This window comes from Saccopteryx bilineata, chromosome 6 (assembly GCF_036850765.1).
Source record: "Saccopteryx bilineata isolate mSacBil1 chromosome 6, mSacBil1_pri_phased_curated, whole genome shotgun sequence".
Lineage (NCBI taxonomy): Eukaryota > Metazoa > Chordata > Mammalia > Chiroptera > Emballonuridae > Saccopteryx > Saccopteryx bilineata.
In genome coordinates, this window is record NC_089495.1 from 144,651,856 (window position 1) to 144,665,826 (window position 13,971).

Sequence of the window (13,971 nt, forward strand, 5' to 3'; positions counted from 1 at the left end):
AAATTAAACTCACTCTACCAAAATAAAAAACAAAAGCCAGTTTTTCTCTGTAACTATAGAAGTACTGCCATTTTTCTTAAAATACCTCCCTTTCAATTTCATAAATATTTATGGGTAGCAATATAAAGAATGTTTCTTGTTGGGGATCTATGTCTTTTTAAAAACTTTAGCACTAATCCTAGTATCAAGCATAGAGAATAAAGTCAAGAGTCCTATTCATGCTTCCTTTTTAAAAAACATTCATCAATACCATTTCTTACAATGTACTGCATTTCATCATTGTCAGGATGCGTCTTAGAAGTTCTGCTAGCCCACCATCAACAGGATGGTCTTGGGCTCCTGGACACTCTTCTTCGCCAGGGGAGTCCCCCTGCTCCCCGATGTTCCCAGCCCTCTCCTCAGCCTGGTCTGCAGTTCCTCGGGTTGAGTCCTCTTTCAGCTGAGCCAGGGAGGCCTTGCACGCCCCGGGGTTGAACGCTGGGGGATTGTAAACCAGGCAAAAGCACGTGGCAGGTCGGGGTGCAGAACTGTGTTTTAATCTAGTTCTGATATGGGTTTGATGCTTAGTGAAGTAAACGACAGTGAAGGGCTGAGGGAACGACACTGTGTCCGACCTGGTGATGCTTGAATGCTCCACAGAAACATCACATAAACAGACAGCATCTTAAACTTGAAGAAATGTAGTAATTAAAAGTACAGCCCAAATCTACAGTTGTACCGTAAGGGTTAAAAATGACCTGTACAAAAATTCTGACCAAAGTTTTGTTTTCTTTCTGTTTTTTTATTTAGAGAGAGACAGGAAGGGAGAGAAGAGGGGGGAGAAAGTTGAGAAGCATAAACTCATAGTTGCTTTACTTTAGTTGTTTATTGATTGCTTTTCATAATGTGCCTTAACCAAGGGGCTCAGGCTGAGCCAGTGACCCCTTGCTGAAGCCAGTGACCTTGGGCTCAAGCCAGTGACTTTGGGCTCAAGCCAGCAACATGTAGATTCAAACCAGCGACCTTGGGATCATTCTGATGATCCCACGCTTTAGCCGATGACCTTGGGGTTTCGGACCACAGCCCTCAGCTTACTGGGCCAACACTCACACTCTATCCATTGCACCACTACTGGTCAGGCCTGACCAATGTGGAACATCCTGTGTAAGTCCCTCAGAATTAATGAGCAGAAACCAGACAACAAATCCACTGTGACTGGTCCCAGTCCACAGACTGTCTAGTGACCCTACCCCCTGCGACGAGAATGTAATCTTCTGGGAAAGCAGAACTAAATATAATCAGGGGATCAAAACTTTTATTTTCATTCTTAGAAATTCTATAGAAATGAACCAAAATGAAACAAATATGTACATGTACATATGTACAAAATTTTACCTCTGAAAAAGAATCTATAAAAGTAGATGGTTAAAAATAAAATAAACAAGCACAAAGATTTAAAATCAGTATATGAAACTGACTTCTCAAAGTAAAGTAATAGTAACTTTAAATTGCTGGTTGTAGTTGGTTTTCTAGTTATTTACATATTTTATTGTGGTCATCTATATAAAGGAATCTCTTTTATTTTAGAATATCTTTAGTTTCTTTTATTACATCAAACAGCCCTGAATTCTCTTCCTTTTACAAAGCTTTCAACATGAGGACAAGTCAACTTCCATTTTCTTCCTCCTCTTGAGTCGCAGGTTGGGAAGGCAACGTTAGCTGTCCTCTTTCAGGATCAGACATTCGAAAGAGTCGAATCAGTTTACTTGATGGAAGTGAGCTAGAGGAAGTAAAATGAATTACTCAAATTTCCAAGGACATTTTTTCACATTTCAAAAAAATTCTAATACGCCTCATGAAAATATAAATCTGAACGGCTGCTATCTGTTAATAGGGGGATATGTATAATATCTGAAGTTCCAAGAAAAATATAATTTGCAATAAAGAAATAATTTGATTTCATTAAAAAAAACAACTTCCTGCTAAATAATACATGTTTTCAGAAGGAGATTTATATATCAACTATTTCTCACTCTTGTTCTTCTTGTCTAGCCAGAAAGGAGTTACCTGATTTTTCCAAAAAGAAATCTAAACCTCCATATGATCAAAGTGACCATTGAGAGAGAGAATATCGTCTCAGTGACACAGTGGACACCTTACAAGACCCAGTAAACGCTGAGTGACAGAAGAGGAAAAATATTTATTGAGAAGGATTTGTACTTGTAATTGATCAGAAAAAGAGTCAAGACTGGGCAAATCTTGTTTCTCTAGTCTAAATGGAATTACTAAAATTATTTTACATTAGTTGATCATGATAACTATAGAAGAGCAGATTCAAAATAGACATAGTAACAAGCCAGTCATCACATTCAAATCAAGTTGCTTTCTCCAGAACTAGTATAGAGGCTAATTTTTCCTTTTACTGGTCATTTATACATTTGCACTTTAAAAATTAAGATTGTAAAAGATTTCTTTTCCCCATTTTCTATACTTCAGCTATATATTCACAGAATAGTTTTTAAAGTTACCTCATGCTTTGAGGGGTGAGCAAGATAAATTGTCTGAAACGCTGGGAATCGGCCATCTTGAGAATCATGTCCATTGCGATTCTCCGGTTCACCATATCCTAAAAACAAAGGCAGAAGTCAGGGTCGGTGCTGTATCAAACAAGTCCCTGTGAAACAGTATCCTGCTGGCTAGTGAACCCATGGGTTTTTACCCAGGGATCACCTATTACCTTATCTCTCATGCATGCCAAGCAGAGGGAAGACAACATCTAAAACTATCAAGGGAAAACAAGTGGATACACCTATCTTCCAGGTTAATTTATACAGTGAAAGTATTTATAAGTATGGTTCCCTCTCAAAAATATACTTAGCAATTTAAATAATAAAAAATATTAAAAGGACACAACTAACTGTTACAGAATGAATCTAATCAGCACAGGAATAGTCACTCAGAAGAACAGTATCAAAAGTGACTAGCTTCAAACTTATGAAGTCTCTCAAATTTCCCCTCAATGACTAAGGTGTTTACAAAACTCTGCCTGTCCCCTTCACCTCCTACAATTTGTACAACATGAGCCAATTTAAATGTACAGACCAAGTTCTCAATGAAATCTTTAAAATAAGTTAAACAGTGCATCTGTGTATAAAATTTTTTTAGTTATAACAGGTTTTAAAATGAAATAAATTAAACTATGTATTTATATTTTGAGTTAAATAGCAACGACAAAAAATTCAAAGTACTCCTTCCACCCCTGAAAGCTAAAAGGTGAAAACAAAGACAAGTGAACGCATCTATTTTTAAAGGACTGCAGGACACACATGTGGCAGGCTGCATGCTACTTCAGGCACGGACTGTGGAGGCAGACAGGGGCCCACAATGTCTACACTGCTCAGTGCCTCGTAGGATTTAAATTCTTCCATCAGGCATCTCCATAAAGTAATCTGATGTGAAGTCCACAGAAATAACCAGAGCTTACAAACAGAATACTGTCTTTTCAAAACACTGCCCCAGGGAGGCCTATTACTTAATAGCCAATATACCAATACACAATAAAATACTCCCTGATTTTGGATTGAGTCTCAGAACTTGGATACATTTTTATGAACGCTTTCAAAGGGGAAGATGCTATTCTGGATAAGCCCCTCTAAGTTTCTGACAAAGAAAGAAACAAGTTATCCTAAATTAAAGATGACAACATGTTGAGAAGATTACATAACAGTATTTTAGACAAAAACAATGCATGAAAGAACAATCGCCTTCTGAGATTTTTCAATTAGCTTTAAAGCCAATTTCCAGAGGAATGTCTAATTACACACTGATAGTAATACAGAGGAAAATGACACCTGAAGGATTCTAAAGCACTCACAAGTATGAATTCTGATTCACAAATAGGCATTTTCTAAATGCTTATTATAGGGTAGGATTAGGAGGTAGAAATCCAAAGAAGATAGTTTGTAACCTCAAAAAGATTACAATTTAGTGGGAGATCCAGACATGACAAGAAGGACCACAACAGAATGAGAAAATAGAGATAAAATATAATAGTGTAATACATAATGCAGAATATTACATATTTTATAATACAAAACATAAAAATAATGGTATGAGTTAATGTAACATAATGCTGAGGGAACTCTGAAAAGTCCCTGGTCCTGCCGAGCAGGTGAGAGTCACAAAGGCCACAGAGAGGTGATGTGTGAGCCAAGGCTTGGAAGGTGGGCAGGGTGTGATGGCCATAGAGATGGCAGACAGCAGAGGCACAGTGTTTGGAAAACCACGAACATGAAGTGGCTCAACCTTTGCCCCAGATAGAATAATTAACCAAGGAAGTGTTTTAAACAACTGAGTGACCAAAATCCAATTTATTTTAGAAATACATAGCTGACAAAATGGTGACGGGGAACTGAAGGAGCAGCAAGATCAGAGTCTGCGGGGCTGGACAGGTGATGACGTAGGGGAAAGGTGACAACGGCGAAGAGAGGTAGGAGGAGGAAGAGGGCAGAGAGGAGGGAGGGATGGGAAAAGAGGAACAGACAGGGCAGACGAATGCGAGAGTGACACGAAGACTCACAGATAAACCCAAGTTTCACAGCTAGGTGATTGGTTATTAATGTCAATTTGCCACTAATCAAGGTAGGAAACTGACACAAAGGAAGAGGCTTTGGGTGGAAGAAAATTCAATGTCAGACATGCTGAGTTTGAGACAGGTCGTTTACTAGATTACGCAGGACAGGTAGCTGGGCACATGGGCAACAGAGATGCCAGGGTGAGATACTTCCATCTGGTAGGTTTCCAAACACAGGTGGGAGTTTCAGAAACTGCATGTGTATAGCGGGAGGGCGAGGGGGAGGAACCTCTCACTATAACTGTAGGAAGCAGGAAAGATTCAGTTTTATTTTATAAATGAAGAAACTGAAGCCTGACAAGGATAAGTACTTTGCCCAAAGTTATCGTGCAGACTGTAGCAAGGGAGAACCACACCTCTAGTTCTTCCCCACCACTAATCACGGACTACACGTCTGAGCACGAGCTTGTCCTATTTTGGGTAAAACTAAAAAGAGAATTGCTTCCACTTAAATACACGTCCACCCATCCCTCAAAACTGAGTTTAAAATTTCCCAGTACCATGTAGACATCAAACTCATCCAGGCATCTGAAGGGAGACTCCGCAATGGACCACAGAGACAGGATGAAGCACACCGTGGAGAAGGAGCGCTCGCCCCCGGACAAGGCTCTCATGTCGTTGAAAGCAGCTCTGTTTCCCTCTCCAGGCTGAACCTTGAATGAGTAAACAAAAACAAACAAAGGTATGGAAAAAGGTTGCCTACCATTAGAAAGAATGGGTATATAGTTTAAAATAATAAAAAAAGAATAAAATCATTTAGTCATGTGGAAATGACATCGATTCTACTGAACACATTTTACAGTAAAACAAAGAGCAATATAACAATGGTTTTGGTTTTACTGGGAGAAAATCAAATTGAAAACATACTCTCACCATAACTGGATCAAACATACCAAAATTCCAAAGGCTTTTTGGAATAATAAAAATGCCAATGTTAGGCAAATATTACTGATTGAAATAACTTAAACTAGTGTCCTGGCATTTTTATACCCTCTCCAGCTTTATTAAAATAAAATTGACATATAATATTGTATACATTTAAGGGTGTAAAAGGTGATGATTTGATATATGCATATATTGCAAAATAATCATCGCCATAGGTTATTTAACATTATCACCTCACATAAGTACCTTTTTTGGTGGTGAGACGTTTTGTGATCTACTCTCTGGGCAACTTTCAAAAGTATACAACACAGTATTGTTAATTGTAGCATCATAATTGTAGTACTGGCATAAAAATAGGCACATAGACCAATGGAACAGAGTTGAGAGCTCAGAAATAAACCCAGGCAAACATGGTCAACTAATACTTGACAAAGGAGCCAAGAATACAAACTGGGGATAGGATAATCTCTTCAATAAGTGGTACAGAAAAACCTGAATATCAACATACAAAAGAATGGAATTGAACCCGTATCTTAGACCACTCACCAAAACCAACTCAAAATCAGTTCAGGACTCAAAGAGAAGACCTAACAGTATAAAACTTGTAGAATAAAACAGGAAAGACCCTATTTATCTTAGATAGCTGGTACCCTCTGACCACCTTCACTTGTTTCGCCTGTGCCCCTAAACCTGGCACCCACCATTCGACTGCTTCCATGAGTTCGGCTCCTTTTGATTTTAAGTAAGCTATGCCATATAGTAACTGTCTTTCTCTGTGTGTTCATTTTAATTACTATAATGCCCTCAAGGTCCCATGTTGTGGCATGTCAATTTCCTTTGCTTTTTATGGCTGAATAATATTGTTGTATGTGTGTGTACAGATCTTCTACCTCCTTGGCTAAATATTTTATTGTTTTAAGGTCACTGGAAATGGAATTGTTTTGTTTCTTTTTTCAAACATTTATATGTGCCAAGATAATCTTTTGTTACTGAATTCCAGTGACATCTAGTGGTTAAACTGCTTTAAAAGTAATTACTGAATGTCAAAAAGACACAGGACCAACTTAAAGAAGCTCACACTGACCAAAGAATACAATAGCGATGAACTGAAATTCATAAAAGCTCTTAGAAAAATTCCCTTTTAATAAATAAGGGCTCATGGGAACAATAAAACAATTAATCAGATGAATAGCACAATGTCACACAATTTCCTGAGAAGATAGTATAAGTGAATATCAGAAGACAGTCTTTGTCCATTTTGAAGTAATTTCCACAGGCATGTATATGCTACACAAGGGAAAAAACAGCACCAACCAGTTTTATATCGTGAAGTTTTATCATACCTTTTAGCGGACACATGGATTCACATATTGTCCAAACTGCTATTTGAAAAATATGTAGCTCTTAAGTGAGCATTTATTTTTTAATCTGTTATAAAAAATTCTGAATTTAAACATATGTTGAAATTTTATATGTATCATCTGCAAGTCTGAATCCTCCATGAAAATCCAAATGAAAAAAAATTAACATAAGCAGCAAACAGCCACACAAAACAAACAAAAAATCCTAGCATAGTATAAAAGTAAGAACTAAGTCACAGGATGCAATCTTTTGCTCCCAAACTGCATTTTGTATCAGTCTGATGAATGAAGCACTGGAAGAATCATGGAACTCTAATATACTTCTGATCTATTACTAACTTCTCATGGGACTTCCGTTTCCTTCTCTTTAAAAAAAAACAAAAAAACCCAGAAGACTAGATAACCAGATTCCTAAAGCAATAATAGGCTTTTGAATAACAGGGATGATACTGTCAAAAAGTCTAGCTTCACTTGTCTATACAATTAGCTTTGGGGCTAAATTATGCAAACACTCCTAATATTTTCTTCGTTTTCTCATTTTCATTAGAGTATAAATTATATACAGAAGAAAAACAAAGCTTAAGCATTTGGCTCAAACAGCTCTTACTTAAACACATAGAATTTTACCAGTTTTTAAAGAGTGGAGCTGGTTTAACAGACACTGCCAGACAGGTTGACAATTAGTTCTACCAAATTCTACTCCCATGGGCAAGGTATGAGAGTTTTAAGTCTACATCCCAACCAACAAAAGATATTATCAGTCTTACTCATTTTAGTCACACTAATAATGATGTGATAAAAACTTATTATGATGTAAATTTGTATTTCTATGATGACTAATGATACTGAATACTTTTCATGTGTTTATCTGCCCAATGGACAATGATTTATGAAGTTTTTTGGTAATTTTTAAACATGTCATTCTTTTTCTTTATTATCATTCTTTAAAATTTTTAGATATTGGACCTCTGTTGTATATATGCATAGTAAATTATTACTTATTCTAAGAATTAAAATGGAAGTATAAAGTTTGTGGTGCTTAAAGATGTAAGCAATTATTTGACAATTTTGCTCTGATTACTTAAGAGAGGGTAGTTGCTCTTGGCCTTCCTGACTATACAATATTGAATGCTATTTCCTACATTCCCTCTTTCAATGCATGTCACTATGAAAGAATCTATAAAGACACATGCCACACTTGAACATGGTGGCTTTATCTAAAAGAGGCCAGATTGAGGAATACCTTCCGAAATAAGTAGTACAAACAATTTTATGCAGTAGAATATTCTTTAAGAAATATTTTCTTGGCTTCTTATAATGAGACCAGAGAAACAAACAAAAAATGGATCTTCTATAATGTCCCACATAATTTTAAAAAGAAACCAACAGAGTAGAAAGAGAAGGTGAGCACTTGTCACTGAAATATAATTCCTAATTTTCATTGTAAAAAAATAATGTGATTGTCTAGGGGAAAAATATTTTTAAAAATTGAAGGAAAAAGCCCTGGCCGGTTGGCTCAGTGGTAGAGCGTCAGCCTGGCGTGCAGAAGTCCCGGGTTTGATTCCCGGCCAGGGCACACAGGAGAAGCGCCCATCTGCTTCTCCACCGCTCCCCCTCTCCTTCCTCTCTGTCTCTCTCTTCACCTCCCGCAGCCAAGGCTCCATTGGAGCAAAGATGGCCCGGGCGCTGGGGATGGCTCCTTGGCCTCTGCCCCAGGCACTGGAAAGGCTCTGGTCGCAACAGAGAGACGCCCCGGAGGGGCAGAGCATCGCCCCCTGGTGGGCAGAGCATCGCCCCTGGTGGGCATGCCAGGTGGATCCCGGTGGGGCGCATGTGGGAGTCTGTCTGACTGTCTCTCCCCGTTTCCAGCTTCAGAAAAATACAAAAAAAAAAAAAGAAAAAAAACCTACAATAATAGCAGCTTTAGCCAGTGAAGTCAATTTAATTTTCAACACTCTGGCAAAGCATTTCCTAATAATTAACATGCAAAGTTAAGATACTTACTGATATAGTAAGAGTTTCATTCTTGTGGTCAAAATTCATTTTCCCACAATAGGCCCGCTGAGATAGTAAGTTGTCAAAGTACAATTTGCATCGTAAAGTCAAACACCTTGAAATAAAAAAATTGGGTACATTTTTAATGTATAGAATAATATAGAAGTGTATATTCAGCATGACCTTCAAACCAGTATGTAAAACCAGGCAGAAATATTCCAAAATGCTAACAATGGTTGGCAATTTTACAGGTGGAATTATAGACAATTTTTTCCCATCTTTGTATTTCATTTGTGTCTCCACATTTTTACCACAAACATGTCATCTCACACTTAATACATCCCACTACACTGCAGCCAGTCCACATGCAGGTACCAATCCAGCACACTAATTCAGAATCCTATCCTTGAGAAGACTGAACTTTAGTAGTGTTGATAAGGACCTATTCATCTGCCTGTCTCACTCAACTTCACAGCAGCAAGAAGGGAGGGGGAGGGCAACCTCTCACTCACTGTGTGATACCTTTCACACTGCCTGGCACAACGAGGACTCCCCCGTCCCGTCTCTAAGACTTACCAGATGGCATTCTACTGTCAGGAAGACCATTCCCTTGTTCTTCAATTGATTCACTTAGCCAACTATCTATCCATCAGGATGGAATCACAGATGCTAACTTTATTCACTGGGTTACCGCCTATCACTGTCCTTGTTTATTTTGATCCTCAGTGTCCCAGGTTCCGCCAGTGGGCCCCTTCAATCTGCCTCCTATGCTTTTATCACAACTCCCCCTTTCTTGTGCATGTCCTCACTTTCTGGCATAACCAGAGACTCATCTGCACCTTCCCTGCCCAGTTCTGAATCAGCCACTTCTCCAAGGGGCCTGGATTCCTTTCAGTTGGGAAATAGTATTTACCAAATAAGATTCAAATGATAGGTGACTGGCTCGATTTCTTAATATTTTTGCTCCTTAATGAGTCTAAGGCCCATTTCTTCAGAGAACTATCATTTATTCTTTTCTTTCCTAATTTCCTACCTAAACTGCACTAACTCTCCACATTAGCCTGACAGCCTGAGTTTCCTTCTTGTGCCACAGCGACCACTGGTGGTTGGTTTTCAGAATGTTCTGTTGACTTTTTTAATACTGATACATGTTTTTCCATCATAGACGTCTAAAAGAGACTTTCCTCATAAAATGGCCAGGTTCCCCAGTGTAAAAAGTTTAACAGCTTTTAAAATGTGACAGCTAGGAAGCCTGTGACTGAGGAGATGCCTCTGGGGAAAGCAGAGGGTGAGCGTAGCGACTAGGGCTGCCTGGAGCCACGCACATCACCGGCCATCCCCACCTTCAAACAGCCCTCTGCTTTATTTCTGCTGCTGGTGACTTTCACTGGGGTCAACGTATCCCTGTGAGTCTGCACATTCCTGGGTACATTAATAATATCCAGTTTCCCTAATCCTGTATTCATTCATGTAACCAATATATATTTTAGGTACTGTTAGCAGGTGCTGGAGATGCGGCAGCAAACAAAGCAGGGACTCGGCACTATCAAGTGACACCATCTCGGCCACGGCAAAACAGCTGAGATACCGCCGCAGCGGGTCCCATCCCACGCTGGGATCCCGTAAGAGCACGCGATGTCCAAGAGTGAAAGAGGCTGTTTCAGAACCAATGAGCTCCTGTTCAAAGGACCCCTTCAAGCAGCCAGCGACTGGCCACCTATGAACGACCCAGTAAAGGATGACTAATGGAGTGGGAGAGTCAGACAAGCTCGCTGCAAAGGCCTTCGAATCCTGCATTCTCTGACTAGATCAGGATCGCGGGTACCAGCTGACAGGTAGGCACTGTCGGCTCTTCACTAACTGAATCAGGTAAAGCTCTTTTCATTTAATTTTGATATTTATAAGGGATAAGTAAAAGCAAAGAAAAACCAAAAATATGTATGTGGTAATATTTTTTGAATGCACTTACCTTCTAAACTGTTGGTATGTTTTGTATCGATGACGCATTATTTCTTCCAGTAATTTAATAAACTTCCTTAAAGTCCTTACTTTAGTATCCAGATCAAGATAAGTTTCTCTTGCTTCTTGGTACTGCCTATTTTATGAACAAAATATTAAGTAAATAAATGCCATTCAAAGAAACATAATAAAAAGTAGTCTCCAGTATGTTAAGTGAGAAGAGAATAGGGAACAGGGGTGCTGAGGGGCCTGGCAGCACAGGTTCCGGAAAGCCCCAAACAAAACCGCTCTGAGAGGAGTGCATGCTGTCCGGGCCCGGAAGAGCTGCCAGCAGGGCTGGGCACGAGCAAAGCCTGCCCTACAGAAGGCAGAGAAAGCCCAGGAGGAAAGTGGCCAGGTGGGGCCCAGAGGTGGCAGACTTAAGAGAATGAAAGCTAATATACACCTTCTAAAAGTGAATGGATCACACTAGAAGGCCAGAAATGTTTCCCTCAGTTGCAGATGCCAATGTGGGAACTGAGAAACAGAGAATTAGGATTCCTCCCACTCCCTACCCTGGCTGAACCAGACAAATTCGAAGAGGCAGGGAAGGCACGGGCCCTCAGAAGTGATGCTGGGGAAGGTACCAGCTGTGCTGTGCAAAAGGAGAGCCAGTCCCTGCCAAGTATGACAGGCAACCCCATCAACTCTCACAGCTCCCATCCCATTCTCCATCAAATGCCCAGTCCGGGAAAACCAGCTAAATAAAAATGAGCAGCACAACAGGCATAAGCATAGCATCCATACAAAGATATTTATGGGAAAGAAAGGCAGCAAAACTCCGTCTACAGACAAAATAAAAATTATTAAAACAATAATGTCACAAAGTAGATAAAAACTGTGATTGTACGCTATGAATGAAAACAAAACAAATGTTACCAGGATGGAAGACCCTGAGAGCAAAATGGAAAACACTGATAGGGAAACAACAGAAGGTGACAACCGGACAAGGGGAAGTGAAGCGAGAACCTGCAGTATTCAAGGTGGGAAGGCAGCCTAGACAAAGGAGGCGGGAGAGGAAGAGGGAGAGGAAGAGGAGCAGGAGGAAGAGGAGGAGGAGGAGGACAGGGAAGAGGAGGAAAAGGAGGAGGAAGAAGACAAAGAGGAAGAGGAGCAGGAGGAAATAGAGGAGGAAGAAGAGGAAGAGGAGGAGGAGGAAGAGGAACAAAAGATAAGACAAAATGAGAGGATGATGCAAAGGAACAAACACACAAGATAGAAAACACTGATGAAACAGAGACCAGAAATAAGTAAAGCAAAGAAATTGGGGGAAAAACAGGTAAACTGATTAGACAAAATAGAGAGAGCAGACAAAGGGTATTTATTCATCATATGTATAAATGAAGACCTCAAAAAGAAAACTGAACAGAACAGAAAATATTTAAAAGTACAATACAAGAAAACTTTTAAGAAAGAAGATTTGAACCTACAACTTAAAAAGCACTCTGTGTACTAAGGGAAAGGACCACAATTCAGACAGTGGACAAGTCACACGACTTCCTAGCTGAGTACTAACCATCACAAACAGAACCTCAAGAAATGAAGCCTTTTATATGAGGCTAAACTGTTCTTCAATTCAAAATGAAAGCTAAATAGTTCTAAATATGCAAAAACAAAAAATATTACTCATGTAGCCATTCTTAAGGAAATAATTTAGAGAACAAGCAACTTTTCAAATGGCTACATAGCCATTTGGAAAAAATAATACATTCTTCACACCCCAAATATTCACAGGACAATGAAAAAGTACATAAAAAGGTCACCAAGAAGGAAATAAATGGTCCTTCAGAGAAGAAAAATATGTTCAACCACACTTAATAAAAGTGAAATGCAAATTAAAATTACACTAAGATGTGTTTTAAGGGGGGGAAATCTATCTATCAGCAAAAAGCATATGAGATGATCACATACTGTTTAGGTTCTATAGAAACAAGCCGTCTAACACTGCTGATAAATACAGTCCCTAGGAAGGGAGTCTGCCAAAATGGAATTAAAAAACAAAAACCAAACAACCCCCCCAAAAAAACCTGGATACATATAAGATGAAGTATGTACAAAATTATTTATTATATATAATAACAAAAGGTTCAATTCAAATCCAACTATCCATCAATAGGAGATGGTTAAATACTGGGAACAATAAGAAAATGTCCATATGCCGATAGGGAAAGATGTTCACAATACTGTGTATCATTAAACCGAGAAAGCAACTTCTAAAGTAGTTTATATAGTGTACTACCTCTTGTATCTGCAAGGGTAACAAACACAGTCACGTTACCTTTAATAAAGAAACTGAATAGGAAAATGAAAAAAAAAATGAAGATGAGAATAAACAGAAGGAAAATTTTTTATTGTATGGCTTTTTACATTGCATTTTTAAAATACTGAGGAATTATCTATTTTAAAGAAACACTAATCTTACTATTTTTGTTTTCCAATGATTTTGAAAATAAAACTGAGATCACTCCTGTTCTTAGCCTTTTTTTCTTTTTTAGGTAAGAAAAGTTCTTCACAGAGTGCACAGCTTCAATTTTCAATTATAATTTAACCACTATCCCACAATTGTACACCGTTCTAATTTTTCATTGTTTGGCCAAACTAAATATTTTGAAGGCGTTTGATATAAACTGCCTTAATGTTTTCCAGAATCACTAATCTCTAACATACTATGTATCCTATATATTGTTTATACGGACTATCTCATTTAATCTTCACAACAATCCTAAGGGAAAATACCATAATTACTCCCATCTTATAAAGGAGAAAATTAAGGTTCAGAAAGACTGGATAATTTGCCAAAGTCACAAAAAGAGACAATAGAATTGCAATGCCAACCAAGGTACTCTTGCCTCAGAACCTGTGCTCTAACTATAGAACTTCCATTTTTATGTCATAAAAGTACTGTTCTCCATCTTAATATATGCTTCTAGTTGTTTTACTTGAATTTCTTTGACTAATTGTGAAGCTGAACAAGTTCATGTCCATATGAATCATATAGGTATAAAGATGACTTTATTTATTTATTTATTTATTTATTTATTTATCTGACAGAGACAGAGACAGAGAGTGGGACAGATAAGGACAGACCGACCGGAAGGGAAAGAGATGAGAAGTGTCAAT

At 38.5% G+C, this 13,971-nt stretch overlaps 1 protein-coding gene across 1 annotated transcript in view; it reads right to left on the bottom strand.

Annotated features, from left to right (window-relative positions):
- Positions 1-1,277: 1,277 nt before the first annotated feature.
- Positions 1,278-13,971, bottom strand: part of SMC6 (structural maintenance of chromosomes 6) — a 66,604-nt gene continuing 53,910 nt past the window's right edge. The window contains exons 23-27 of the mRNA XM_066235346.1: positions 10,823-10,948; positions 8,863-8,968; positions 5,113-5,265; positions 2,508-2,605; positions 1,278-1,759 (exon numbers count right to left, since the gene is read on the bottom strand). Of these exons, the coding sequence (XP_066091443.1) occupies positions 1,645-1,759; positions 2,508-2,605; positions 5,113-5,265; positions 8,863-8,968; positions 10,823-10,948 (598 nt within the window). The 3' untranslated portion in view covers positions 1,278-1,644. The remainder of the gene's footprint in view (positions 1,760-2,507; positions 2,606-5,112; positions 5,266-8,862; positions 8,969-10,822; positions 10,949-13,971) is intronic.